Source organism: Ovis aries, chromosome 19, assembly GCF_016772045.2.
Source record: "Ovis aries strain OAR_USU_Benz2616 breed Rambouillet chromosome 19, ARS-UI_Ramb_v3.0, whole genome shotgun sequence".
NCBI classification, from domain to species: Eukaryota; Metazoa; Chordata; class Mammalia; order Artiodactyla; family Bovidae; genus Ovis; species Ovis aries.
Window position 1 is genome coordinate 7,649,016 of NC_056072.1, and position 14,330 is coordinate 7,663,345.

Here is a 14,330-nt window from a genome sequence, read left to right on the forward strand (position 1 = left end):
TCCTTATAGTCCAACATTCACATCCATACATAACTACTGGAAAAACTGTAGCTTTGACTAGACGGACCTTAGTCAGCAAAGTAACGTCTCTGCTTTTTAATATGCTGTCTAGGTTGGTCATAACTTTTTTTGCAAGGAGCAAGCATCTTTTAATTTCATGGCTGCAGTCACCATCTACAGTGATTTTGGAGCTCAAAAAATGAAGTCTGTCACTGTTTCCACATCTGTTTGCCATGAAGAAATCGGACCAGATGCCATGATCTTAGTTTTCTGAATGTTGAGTTTTAAGCCAGCTTTTTCACTCTCCTCTTTCACTTTCATCAAGAGGCTCTTTAGTTCTTGTTCACTTTCTGCCATAAGGGTGGTGTCATCTGCATATCTGAGGTTATTGATGTTTCTCCCGGCAATCTTGATTCCAGCTTGTGCTTCTTCCAGCCCAGCCTTTCCCATGATGTACTCTGCACGTAAGTTAAATAAGCAGGGTGACATAGACAGCCTTGACATACTCCTTTTCCTATTTGGAACCAGTCTGTTGTTCCATGTCCAGTTCTCACTGTTGCTTCTTGACCTGCACACAGATGTCTCAGGAGGCAGGTCAGGTGCTCTGGTATTCCCATCTCTTGAAGAAAGGTCCACAGTTTGTTGTGATCCACACAGTGAAAGGCTTGGCGTAGTGAGGGAAGCAGGAGGAGACGTTGGCTGCAGGTGTGTGGGCTTACTGCTGTGCTCTCTGTTCCACTGATCCATATGCCTGTCTCTGTACCAGTACCACGGTGTTTTTATTAGTGTATCTTTGTAGTTTTGTCCAGAACCTGGAAGAGTTATGCCTCCTACTTTGGTTTTATAGCTCTGCTTTGGCAGTGCTGGTTCTTTTACTCTTCCATATAAAATTTCAGATTATTCTAGGTCTGTGAAAAATGTCGTGGGTCGTTTCATAGTGATTGCATTACATCTGTAGATTGCTTTGGGTTGTATGGCCATTTTAACAGTATTCTTCCAATCCAAGAACATGAGGTGGCTTCCGTTCCTCAAGGGTCCTCTCCAGCAGCGCAGTGGGAAAGCATCAGTTCCTTGGCACTCAGCCCTCTTAGGGACCAACTCTAAGGCTTAGAGTTTTCTACGTGTAGTATCTTGTCTTCTGCGTGTGGTGTTTCACCTCCTCCTCTCCAAATTGGATACTTTAATTTCTCTCTCTGTCGGATTGCTGAGGCTAGCACTTCCATTAATATGTTGAATAGAAGTGGTGAGAATGGATATCCTTGTCTTGTTCCAGATTTTAGCAGGAAGGCTTTGAACTTTTCTACTGTGGAGTATTATATTGGCTGTTGGTTTGCCATAAATAGCTTTCATTATATTGCGATTCATTTCCTGGATACCCACTTTGGTGAGAGTTTTATCATGAAGGGATGTTGAATTCTGTCAGCTGCCCATTCCTCATTTCTTGCGATGATCATGTGGTTTCGTGGTCTTCTGTTAGTGATGTGTATTACATTGATGGATCAATGTGTATGTTGAGCCTTCCTTATGAACTTGGGATGAGTCCCACTTGGTCATGGTGTATGATTCTTTTTTTATGTTAAATTGGTTTGCTAATATTTTGTTGAGGATTTTTACATCTATATTCATCAACAGTATTGTCCTGTAATTTTCTTTTATGGTGGTATCTTTGGTTTTGGTATCAGGGTGATGGGCTTACCTTGGTAGCTTAGCAATAAAGAATCTGCCCTCAATGTAAGAGATGGGGGTTCTATCTCTGGGTCGGGAAGATCCCCTGGAGAAGAAAATGACAACCCACTCCAGTATTCTTGCCTGGGAAATCCCATGGACAGAGGACCCCAGCAGGCTGCAGTCCATGGGATCACAAAGAGTCAGACACCATTTATCCACTAAACAACAACAATCAGGGTGATGGTGGCTTTTTCATAGCATGTCTTTGGAGTTCTCTCCTCCTAAATCTTTTGGAACAGTTTAAGAAGAAATGTGTAAGTTCTTTGTATGTTTGGTAGAATTCGCCTGTGAAGCCATCTGATTGGTCTTCCCCTTTTCTTTGTAGGGAGTTTTAAAATTGCAGAGTCTGTTTCACACCTCGTGATGAGTCTGTTCATGTGATCTCTTCTTGATTCTGTTTTGGTGTGCTGCCAGTTTCCAGAAAGTCTTCCATTTCTTCTTGGTTTCATTGACTTTTTTTCTGCTGTTTTTTTAATCTCTACTTTATTTCCTCCCTGATCTTTATCATTTCTGTCCTCCTGAACTTAGGTTTTTTGGTTCTTCTTTTTCTAATTCTTTTAGGTTGGGTTGTTTATTAGAGATTTGCCATCTTTTGAGGAATGCCTGCTTCACTATGAACTTTGCTCTAAGCACTGCTTTTGCTACATCTTATAGAGTTTTGTATGGTTGTGTTTTCATTGTCATTTGTCTCAAGGTATTTTTAATTTCCCTTTTGGTTTCCTCATTGATCCATTGGTTTGTAAGTAGAGCATTGTTTAGTCTCCATGTAATGATTGAGTTTTTTTTAAAATTTCTTTTCTTGTGGTTGATTTCTTTTCCTTTTTTTTTTTTAGGTTAATTTATGCTTTTATTTGCCAGTATAATTTAACTACAATGGCCTGCAAACTTTTGTGGTCTGAAAAAATAGATTTTACATCAGTCCAACAAAAACACACATGTATAACATGTATATGTATGTAAAAGTGAAATAAAAATTTTGCCCAAAATGTCTACCCTGAGTATTAATTCTTTTTGAGACTTTTTTTAAAGCAGTTTTAGGTTTGCAAAAAAAAATTGACAGAAAGGTGCAGAAATTCCCCATATACCCTTGACCCTCACTTGCATAACCATTATTAACAGGGTGATACTTTTTTTTTCTTTTTAAACCAAGGATGAACTGCATTGACCCATCATACCCACCAGAGTGCACCGTTCTTCTTCGGGTTAGCTTTAATGAAGTGAATAGTGTTGGGTGTTCTATTTTAGACAGAAATATGATGACAGACATCCATCCTGATAATGCCATTCAAAGTATTTTCACTGCTCATAAAAACTTAAACACTCTGTTTATCTCTTCTCTCTCCCAAACTCGTGGCAGCTGTTGATCTTTTTATTGTCTCCATAGTTTTGCATTTTCCAGAATGGCATACAGTTGGAATCTATTTTTATGTTTTTCTTTCTCCTTGAAAAGAGAGGTTCAAAACCTGTATGTCTGCATGACTACTCTTGGTTTTACTGATTTTTTTCTGTTGTTTTCTTAATCTCTATTTCCTCCCTGATCTTTATTATTTCTGTCCTGCTGACCTTAGGTTTGTTGGTTCTTTTTCTAATTCTTTTAGGTGGTAGGTTAGGTTGTCTATTAGAGATTTTTCATCTTTTGAGGAATGCCTGCTTCACTATGAACCTTCCTCTAAGAACTGTTTTTGCTGCATCTCACAGATTTTTGTTTGGTCCATCCCCTCCCTTGCAGGGACTGGACAGACGCTAGGTGGTGAACTCCCCCACTAAATACTGTAACTTTTCTTGTAATATGGAGCCCTGTCGCAGTGGTCCTGCCTGGCAGTCACGTGGAGGTGCAGGGGAATATGTGTTGGCTGTTTGCTTATAGGAAGGTCACAGGTTTTGTGCCCTTCGTCACAGTGAGACCTGTGGGTGGTTTGTAGTTTGGTGCCATTGTGGTCCGAGAAGATGCTTGACGTGATTTCTGTACTCGTAAATGTGTTGAGGTTGGGTTTGTGCCCTAGTATGTGGTCAGTCCCAGAGAACGCTTCGTGTGTACCTGAAAGGAATGTGTATTCTGAGTTTTTGTTTTTGGATATAATGTCCTGAAAATATCAATTAAATCTGTGTATTCCCTTGTATCATTCAGGTTCTCTGTTGCCTTATGGCTTTTCTGTCTAGATCTGTCCCTTGCTGTCGGTGGGGTTTTGAAGTCTCCTGCTATGATTGTGCTCCCATCCGCTTTTCCCTTTCTGTCCATTGACGCTCATTCTGTGCACTTGGGTGCTCCTGTATTAGGTGTCTCTGTGTTGGCCAGTGCAGAGCCCTCCCCTTGCGCTGGCCTCTTCATCCTCATCTTGTGTCTTCTGTATCTCCCTCTATAGCCTTTGCTTTACAGTCTGTCTGGTGTGATGCGCACAGTGTGACCTGGCTCTTCTGTTGCGCCTGTTTGTGGGCGTGTCCTTTTCTGCCCCCACGGTCAGTCTGTGTGTCTGTTGCCCTAAGGTGGGTCTCTTGGCAGCAGATAGTAGGCATTTTTCTTTTAATCCAGTCTGCCACTCTCTGGGTTTTGATTGGAGTGTTCAGTCCATTGACATTTAAGGTAATTATCGACACACCCGTATTTATTGCCAAATCGAGCCTTGCTTTCCCCTTTGATCTCTGTTTCCCTCGCTTCCCTCTTCTTTCTGTGGTGTGGTGCTGTCCTTGTCTGTTTCGCTTGTGTCCTCCTCCCTTTGGTTTTGCGGCTTTACTGTAGGGTTTGGCTCGCGGGTGCCTGGTGTTTGGAGTGTGTTAAAGCCTTCTTGTATCTGCTTGCTGTAGACGGACAGCCATATAGGCTCAAACACTTTCCAAAAAAAAACAAACCGGGTCTGCATTTTCTTGCTCTCCTTGCCGGTGTTTTATGGTTTTGGTGTCCTGTTTACATCTTCAGGTTTGTCCTTTTGCTGTTCTTGCATTTCCTGTTGGTTTCACAAACAGTTTTCCTCCCTCTTTGATCTCTGTGTTGGCTAGTTTAAGTGGTTTACTTTCTAATTATGATTTCTTCCTTTCTATATCTTCTGCTTCTTTTCTATTTAAAGAAAATCTTTCAATATTTTTCCTTCTATTCTAAATGATAATCTTAGTGGGTAGCTAGAGTATCCTGGGTCGCAGAGTTTTCCCTTTCGAGACTGTGAATATGAATTTCGCCCTTCCCTTCTGGCCAGCAGTGTTTCTGTGGTGAAATCAGTCCATAGCGTCTGGGTCCCCTTGTAATGAACTTTTTCTCTTGCTTCTTTTAGAATCTCCCTTTGTCTTCAGCTTTTGCCACTTTTATTAGGATATGTCATGGTGCGGGTCTGTTTGAGACCTCCGTGCTTCCTATATCTGGATATATATTTCCTTCTTTAGGTTTGGGAAGTTTTCAGCCGTAATTCTTCAGTGTATTCTCAGTCCCCTTTTGTCTTTCTTCCCCTCCTGCAATCCACGTTAGGCCTCTGTTGGCACGCTTTAGACTCAGTTACGTTCCTCCCATTTTTCTTCATTTGCTCTCCGATGTGTTGATCGGGTGGCTTCCATAACTCTTTCTTCCAGATCACGTATTCTCTCTTCTGCTCTGTTCATTCTGCTCTTCGCTGCCTTGAGCTCAGCTGTCGTCTCACCAATACATTTTTCTTGGCTCCTTCTAGTTTCTAGTTCCTTTTTACAGTAATCTGCATTTCTGTTGATAGCCTTTCTTAATTCCGTCGGTATTTTCATTGCCTCCTTTGTGGCCTCGGTGTCTGTTCGACTGAAGGGGTCTGCTTCGTTGTTCCTTCAGGGGAATACTCTTGGCCTTTTAACTGGGAGTGGCTCCTCCGCGTCTTCATTTTGCTTGCATTTTTCTTTTCCTGTGAGTTTAGCAGAAACAGTGATCAGCTGTGGTCTTGGAGGGCTATTTTTGTGTGGGCGTGCTCCTGTCTGGCTTGTATGGGTTTAATATTTTTTGGCGTGAGGGCTGTTTTTAGTTTGGATGCTTGCGGTCTTTCCTCTGTGTGTGCTGGCTGTTTGCCCTGGAGAGGGGGTGTGCAGGAACACGCCCTTACACTTCCCCGGAAGGCAGGGGAAAGCGGTTGGCGCCTGGTTGCGGGACCCTAGGTGGCGGTTGCGTGTGCTCCCAGGAAGTCGAGGTGGGAGTTGGTGCCTGGCCGTGGGACCCTCTGCAGCAGCAGGGGTCTGTTCCTGCCTCTGGAGCCGAGGATGGCAGCAGGGCGGCTCACACCCACCCCTGGAACTTGTGTTGCTGGTGCCCTGCTGCCTGAGAGCGTGTGCAGAGGAAGATGCTCCTCAGGTGGCCTGCCCCTCTCCTCCTGTGCCCCCAGCAACGGTGCCCTGCCTCTCTGGAGGGCCCAGCCCCATACTCCCCTGACTGTGGCTCACCACACCCAGCCAACCCCAGTCCTCCCCAGGCCTGCCCTGTGACGCCCGGGCCAAAGCACCCACCCCCTCCCGCCCCAGCAGGAGTGGCTCAGGCTGGAGGGAGCCAGGCGGCACTGGCCTTCTCTGCTTTGGCCTCTGCAAACCAGTTCCTGCGTTCTCCTCCAAAGCTCCCCGTCTGTCCCAGCTGATCTCCCCACTGGGAGGAGACTTCCCAGTGTGTGGAAACCTTCCCTCTTTCACAGCTCCGTCCCAGGGGCACAGGTTCTGTCTAGATCCCTTTGTCTCTGTGTGTGTGTGTGCTATCCAGTTGTGTGGAGACTTTCTTGCCTTTTGGAAGTCAGAGGCCTTCTGCCAGTATTCAGTAGGTGTCCTGTGAGAATTGTCCCACGTGCAGATGTGTTTTTGATGTATTTGTGGGAGAGCGTGAGTTCCACGTCCTGCCTCTCCACCATCTTGATCCGATCACCCATAATTTCTTAAAATACATTCTCAGTCTGCTTCCCTTTTCTCCTTCTGGAGTCCCAGCTGTGTGTAGGTGGGCGTGCTTTATCGTCATTCATGAAGCTCACGTGTTGCTTTCAATTTCTTTCTGTCTGTCTTTTGTCTGCTGTTCTGATGGGGTGATTGGTGATTTCGCGTCTGTCTTCCAGATCCTGGATTCATTTTTCTGCTTCACTTTAGTCTGCTATCCATTGCTCTTCCATTGGTTTTGGTCTGCTTTTGAATGGTTCGTCTTTATAGTTTCTAGTTCCTCATTACAGTGACCTTGCATCTCTCAATAATCTTAATTCCTGTGTCATTTTTACCGCCTCCTTTTTGAACTTGGAGGCTAGTAGATGGCCTGTCAGGAGCTGCCTCTTGTTCTTGTCTGTATTTCCTCTCGGCTGTCCTCCATCCGCGTGGCTGCACGTAGGCTTTCTCTGGCTACAGGGCTGGCGGCTCCTCTCTGGTTGCAGCGTGCAGCCTCCTCGTGGTAGGGGCTGCTCTTGTTCCTGAGCATGGGCCTCAGTAGTTGGCGGCGTCTGTGCGCAGCAGCTTGGCATGCAGGCTCAGTTGCCCTGTGGCCTGTGGAGCCCTCGTGGACCAGGGATCGAATCCCTGTCCCCTGCTTTGGCGGTACTGGCCTCCCAGTACCAGAGAAGTTCGATTTCTCTTGTTTCAATTGGTAGCGGTTTGCTTTTTCATTCTACTTGACTTTCTCCGTCTCTGTGAATTTAGGAGAAACAGCTGTCCACTGTGGCTCTGAAGGGCCGTTTTTCTGCGGGAGCATCTTCACGTAGGCTGTTAGGTCCAGAGGTTTTTGGTGTGAGGGCTGCTTTGGGTATGGATGCCAGCCGCCTCTTTGCTCAGAGTGTGCTGTCTGCTGCCTCCTTGCTAGAGTGGGGTGATGGTGTGTCGTAGCGTCTGGAGCCTGCACCCGATGTGCGGTGGGACTTGCTTGCTCTTGCTCCATCGCTGTCTCTGCCGAGGGCAGGGCCTGCTCCCCGGCGGTGGAGGTGGAGGTTCTGAGGGTCTGGCTCCGTCAGGCGCTGTTGTTCTGAGAGTGTGTCCTGCACCAAAGGAGCTGCCCGCTGCAGCAGGTGAGGGCTTGCGGTCGCAGCAGGCCTGTGTGCCGCCTGCGTGGCTGCAGCAGTTCCGCTCCGAGGCAGCCCAGGGCCGCAGCTTTCTCTGTCGTGTTGGTCCCAGATCAGTGCAAGGCTGGGGGTAGGGTAGGCTGGGGCTCGGGGCGGGGGCATCGCGGCTGCAGGAGTTGAGGGATCTGGGCTGCCTCTCTGGCAGTCTCCTCCCAGGACCTGTCTGCCCCAGAGGTAAGCTGCGGTGTGGAGCTGGTGGAGACAGAACGCTCTAGAAAGTGCTTGCTGGGACCCGCCGCCCAGGGCCTGTCTCCGGGGTCAGCACTTGGGTGCTGCGCCAGGTGCTGCCCAGCTAGACCTGCGCCTGCTGTGAGTGCTGACCGTGGGCTCCGTGACTCCACCTGGGCCCCACGCCAGGTGTGTGGGAGTCGTCTGCACCAGGCTGTGCGGTGGGCAGGGCTGGGATGTTCGCCCCTTCGCGCTGGGAAGTGCCCGAGGCAGCAGCTGCCCGTGCGAGGCTCTCTGCCCTGACGGTTGGCGAACCAGGACGGGCGCTCCTCAGGGGTACAGCCTAGGCTTCTCCAGCCTTCTGGCTGCCTCAGGGGATTCCCCGCAGGCTGGGGGCTTGTCTTCTTGGGCGGGACCCCAGGCCTGGGCTGCTCAGATTGTGAGTCAGCTTGCTCCCTCCCCAGGGCAAGGGGTCCAGCCATGTGGACACTCCTGTCCTCCCAGGTCCCGAACCTGATTGCCCCCCACCCCCCGCCTCTTTTGCCCTTCCCAGTTACGTGGATGTTTTTCTTGTAGCTTTGGTTGTATGGTTCGGTTTCCTGTGAGAGTTATTCCTCATGTAGATGCATTTTCGGTGTGTTCATGGGGGGAGGTGAGCTCCATGTGCTCCTACTCCGCTGTCTTGAGCCCCCTTTTCTTACCTTGGTTGGTTTTTGAATGTTAAGCCAACCTTTCACCCTTCAGAGAGGCCCTTGTTGAGCTGTTCTAGACTGCATTTTTTACGTGTTGTTGGATCCTATTTGCTGAAATTTTGTTAAATTTTTTCTTGCATTTGTGAAGGATGTTCTATGATTTTCTTGTGATGTTTTTGTCTGGTTTAATTATCAGGTTGTGGTAATTATAGTTTTAATTATAGCTTTCCAGAATGAATTGAAATGTGTTTTCTCCTTTTCATCTTTTTTGAAAAGTTTATGTAGAATTTGTACTGTTTTACCTTACTTGGGTTTGGTAAAAATTTACCATGGAGGCCTACTGCGCCTGCTTGTTCTTTATGGAAGGGTTTTAACTATAAATTCTATTTCTTTAATATATATAGAACTCTTCCAGTTTTTTATTCCTTCTTGAGTTAGTTTTGGTATAGTTTTTGCCTTGCGAAGATTTTGTCCATTTCGCCAAGTGCTTGAAGTTTTTGCAAAAAGTTGTGAATAATATACTCTTGTTATCATTTTAATATCTAAAATCTGTAGTGATAGCTCTTTGTTCCTGATTTTGGTAATTTTTATTTTTTTTTTTACTATATGAAAGTAATTGCTATGTCTAATAAAAATCACAGTCATTTTCAGTGCCTATTGCAACATATATATTTTTTTTGAATTTTTATTGACATCAATACCAATTTTTAAAGAGCAAAGATGAGTAAATTCCTCTGACAGTTGTCATGTTTGTCTTTTTATTCCTGGTCAGCCTAGCTGTCTGTGCTTAGTCATGTCCGACTCTTTGTGACCCTATGGACCTCATGCACTCTTTGCAAGCCCACCCGCCAAGCTCCTCTGTCCATGGTGATTCTCCAGGCCAGAATATTGGAGCTGGTAGCTGTTCCCTTCTCCGGGGGATCTTCCCAACCCAGGGATCGAACCCAGATCTCCCGCATTGCAGGCAGATTCTTTACCAGCTGAGCCACCAAGGAAGCCTGTGAATACTGGAGTGGGTAGCCTATCCCTTCTCCAGGGAATCTTCCCAGCCCAGGAATGGAACTGGGGTCTCCTGCATTGCAGATGGATTCTTTACCAGCTGAGCTGCCAGGGAAGTCCCAGCCTAGCTAGGGGGTTACTAATTTTTTGATGTTCTCAAGGAACCGGCTTTGGATGTCATTTTTTCCCCTTGTCTTACTGTTTTCTGCTTCACTGATTTCTCTCTCGTCTTTATTATTTCCTTTATTTTGCACTTCATTTGGCCTTTTTTCTAGTTTTTTAACGTGGAAGTTGTTTTTTAGTTTATATTGTACATTTTAAAGTTATTACAGTCTACCCTCAAATTATATTACATCTCACTTCCATTTTCCTTTGCCCAGCTATCATGCTGTTATTGCCATACACTTTCAAATTCCAAATATGGTCTTAAATCCACACTGGATAGTTATTATTTTTGTTTTAACAGTCGGTTGTTTTTAAAGAGATTTAAATAACTAAAATGACTTTCTATAAGTCAAGTTAATATTTCCAATCCTTCATTGCTTTCTGTAAACACAGATTTTCATCTTATGTCATTTCTTTTTTTTTTCTGCCTGAAGAGTGTTCTTTAACTTTTCTTGCACTGCAGATCTGATGAATTCTTTCAGCACTTCTGCCTGAAAGAAACTTACTTTCTCTTCAGTTTTGAAAAAATATTTTTTGATGAATATAAAGTTGTATTGACAGATTTTGTTTCTTGCTTTTTTACTATTGATGAGACCTCTTTTGTCATCCTTGTTTTATTCCTCTGTATGAGATGTATCTTATTTTCCTGGGTGCTTTTAATTTTTTTTTAATCACTGGTTTTCACCAGTTTGGTTAAGCTTATGCCTTGGTGGATTTTCCTTCTTGTTTCTTGCTCTTGGAATCCCTTCACTTTCTAGGATTTGTAAGTTTATAATTTTCGTGAGGCTTCTGGCCGTTACTGCTTCTGCTGCTGTCCTGCCCCGCACAATCTCCTGTTCTTTAGGAACTCCAGTCCCATGTTCGTGAGGTTGTTTGAAGCTGTCCCACACTTCTTTCACGCTCTGTTCTATTTCTCTTTCCTTTCCATATTTCTTTTTAGATACTTCCGGTTGCTGTGTGTTTTAAATATACGAATCTTTTCTTCCACAGTGTCTAATCTGCTGTTAATCCCATTCGTAAATTTTCATCTCAGTCATGGTGGTTTTCCTATTTAAAAGTTTAATTTGTATCTTTATGTCCTTCATGTCTCTGTGTAACATGCTTCATAGACATGAGATGTTTAATTAAGATCTTCACTCCAGCTTCATAGAAGTGTGTTCTACAGAACACAGTTATGATAACTTTTAATGCCTTTGTCCGCTATTTCTGGGCTTCCCAGGTGGTGCACTGTAGTGGTAAAGAACCTGCCTGCCAGTGCAGGAAATGGGAAGGACATGCAGGTTTGATCCCTGGGTTGGGAAGATCCTCTGGAGGATCTAAGGTGTTACAGCCTGGAGAATCCAGGCAAGAGAATCCCATATACAGAGGAGCCTGGTGGGCTGCAGTCCATGGGGTTGTAAGAGCAGGCGCAGCTTAGCACAGCACCCCTCGCTGTGTCTAGCATCTCTGCCCGTTCTGGGTAGCCTTAATAGATTGAATTTTCTCTTCATTATGGATATATTTTCCTTCTTATTTGAATGGATGGTAGTTTTTTATTCAATGCTAGACACTGTGAATGTTATTTAGGGTACAGAGTATTTTTATATTCTGATAAATATACTTGAGTTTTGTTCTGAGATGTAGCCGAGTTACTTGGACATAGTTCTTTTGAACTAGGAGATCTTTTTTTTTGTCTTAATAGGTTGGACCAAAGCAGTGGTTAGTCTAGGGACGGTTGTACTGCTCTTCTGAAGCAAGACGCATCTCAGTACTCTGTGCAGTGCCCCATGCATGATGACATTTTCACTCTTGTCTCGTGGGCATGGGTACTCTTCCCTTGGTTGAGCCCTGGCTTTGTCCCCTTAATGCTTCTCGTTGAGCCCGTCCCTGGTTTTGGGTGGTCTGCACACGCCGACCAGCACTCTGCTGAATTCTGGAGGGAACCTTTGCAGATCTCTGGAGTCCTCCCCATTCTCATGCTCTGCTTTGATCACTCTGACAGCCACGGCCAGACATTTGGCTCCACACACTCAGATCAGGGAGTCCGCTTGGCTCCAGCCGGGTCCCTTTCCCTACACCACCGCAGAGCAGAAAGAGCAGGTGAGACTGAGACGTGGCTTGAGGCCAGGTTTTGGAGACCTTTGGGTACGACATGGAAGCATCAGGACTCAAGCCTGTAAGATACACTGAAGCCATATTTCAAGGAAATGCAGATGACCTAAGTAAATCATGTATATGTTAAGGAGGCAGTGGCAAGTTAGGGATGTTTAATTCTCTGCTTCGGGCCATGCTGCCAACCCCGAAATCACTGAGGTCGTCGCCCTTCATGACTCGATGTCCTCACCAGTAAAGGCTGGGCCTTGATACTGATCGATTACTGGCCCTGTCAGTGGCCAGAGATGGTTCCTCCGGAAGGGCCCAGGGAAGGGCCAGCACGCACAGCACAGGAGGGACTCGACCCCTGCAGTTGCTGCCGGCTGATTTCTCTGTAGAGGAGAGCTGGGAGCCCGACCTCTGCTCTGAGACAGCCGCCAGAGGCTGAGTGAAGGAGAGTCTCAGCTGACACACAGTCTGTCGGGGGCGTTGCTTCTCCAAGCGGTGTCCGTAGAGCAGCAGCTCTGGCATTACCTGGGAACTTGCTGGAAACGGCAGACTGCGGAGAGGTTTGCCTCAATCCACCAGCAGACTTCTGCAGCAGCAAGAACCTCAGCTGTTTCCTGTGACCATCAGAATCGAAGGACACTGGTGGCTACGGTCAGCAATTACACACTATACACTTAGAAACTTAAGAGAGTAGATCCTCCATAAATTAAACTTTTGAAGAACGTTGTTCTCAATGTGAATGGTTCCACGTGCCCTCTGGTGGCTGCCTCGCAACTTGCAGGAAGTTTTAGAAATGTTTTCTCATTTTAGGACCTTTGCACAGAACTGCCGAAACATTGAACATTTAAACCTCAATGGGTGCACAAAGATCACTGACAGGTAAGTACCAGAAATCACTTTGGTGACTGATAGGCCCTGGGAGATTGGGGGAGGGAAAGGTGGTTGAAAATACCTTTAGCGTGCCGGTCCTTTTTCAGCACGTGTTACAGCCTTAGCCGATTCTGTTCCAAGCTGAAACATCTCGATCTGACCTCCTGCGTGTCCATTACAAACAGCTCCTTAAAGGGGATCAGGTAAGAGTGCCTGTCAGTGGCGGTCACGAGCAATACCCAAGGCTCGAGCAGCGTGGTGTTTGGAACCTTCCTCGCAGTCCCCCTGCGGCAGGAAGTGGGCGGCTCGGGTCAGGCGGTCTCTCCCGGGAACTGTCTGTGGGTCTCTGAGCTCAGAGATGTGCCTGCGCTCTCCACGGGATGGACTGCACAGGCGCGGCTGTTTCCCGCTCTCCCAGCGAGGGCTGCCGGCACCTGGAGTACCTCAACCTGTCGTGGTGCGACCAGATCACCAAGGACGGCGTCGAGGCGCTGGTGCGCGGCTGCCGCGGCCTGAGGGCCCTGCTGCTGAGGGGCTGCACGCAGGTACCCGTCCGCCGGGCTTGTCTGCGCGCGCGTCACTGGGGAGCCGGGGCCCCCTGTCCCCCAGCTGGCTCCACCCCTTCTGTGTTCTCCGCTCATGCAGCTAGAAGACGAAGCTCTGAAGCACATTCAGAATTACTGCCATGAGCTTGTGAGCCTGAACCTGCAGTCCTGCTCCGTGAGTAGCGTGCCTTTCCCTCGTGCTTCATCCAGGGCAGGCTGGGGGTGGGGGGTTGCCACTCCGTTATCGCCCATCCCGCGTCCTTCTGGGACCCACCGCTTCCACAGTGAAAGAAGAGCAATCTAAAGAAAGGCCAGTGCAGAGCCGTGAACATTTCCCCTAAAAATAGCAGAGATTAGAGTCTTGATTTCTTTGAAGGTATCAAGGATGCTATGAGCAATTCCTGGGGAGGTCTCAGTGTTTTATCTTTGCTTATAAACTGGGAGTGGTGGCATCTCTCATGCTGCCTCCCTCAGTGGGTAAAAGGAAATAACAGGCATGAAGAATAAAGGGTGAGCTCTGCTTTGCATCCGTGCACAATAGGCCTGTGAAAGATAATTGGTTTTTTTCACTGCTGTTGATAATTGAGCATCAAAGATGCTTGCTGCAGCCAGCTGGGTTTCTTTTGAGAAAGTTAAATGAAATCCCTTGTATTTAGCATTTAGTGAGTGAATCATAAAATTTAAAAGTCCCTAATGGGAGATAAAGCAGTAACTATCTTGAGGAAATACTGACCTTATGAGAGAGCGCCATTCAGAAATAGGACCTTGAATTGCGTGTGGGATAGCACTGGTAGGGGGCTTGAAGTCTGACGTAAATGTACATGTTTATAGTCACAGAAATTAGTGTATCTAAATAAAGATATTAATTTAAGTCTTTATAGATAAATTCATAGAATTTAAGCCATTTATCAATAATTTAGTGATTAACTTAATTTTGTTATTTTCTAAACCACTTCAGGAAATGTTATACACATATATGATTTATACAATAGATATCTTTTAATTAGCATCAATCTGTAGAAATCCAACCAAAAATTAATGTCACTTAACCAGGCAAATCCCATGAG

General features: G+C 46.1%; 1 protein-coding gene across 9 annotated transcripts in view; it reads left to right on the forward strand.

Moving 5' to 3' along the window:
* FBXL2 (F-box and leucine rich repeat protein 2) overlaps positions 1-14,330 on the forward strand; it is a 97,411-nt gene that overhangs the window by 58,020 nt on the left and 25,061 nt on the right. For 7 of the 9 annotated variants that reach the window (XR_006056987.2, XR_006056988.2, XM_042235786.2 and 4 more), the window contains exons 6-9: positions 12,659-12,727; positions 12,826-12,921; positions 13,137-13,263; positions 13,364-13,438. Coding sequence is in view for 7 of the 9 variants with exons in the window: in XM_042235786.2 (XP_042091720.1) it covers positions 12,659-12,727; positions 12,826-12,921; positions 13,137-13,263; positions 13,364-13,438 (367 nt within the window). In the remaining 2 variants the exon portion in view is untranslated. Of the gene's footprint in view, positions 1-12,658; positions 12,728-12,806; positions 12,922-13,136; positions 13,264-13,363; positions 13,439-14,330 lie in introns of all 9 variants that reach the window. The other 2 variants (XM_042235790.2, XM_042235791.2) reach the window with 1 other exon arrangement.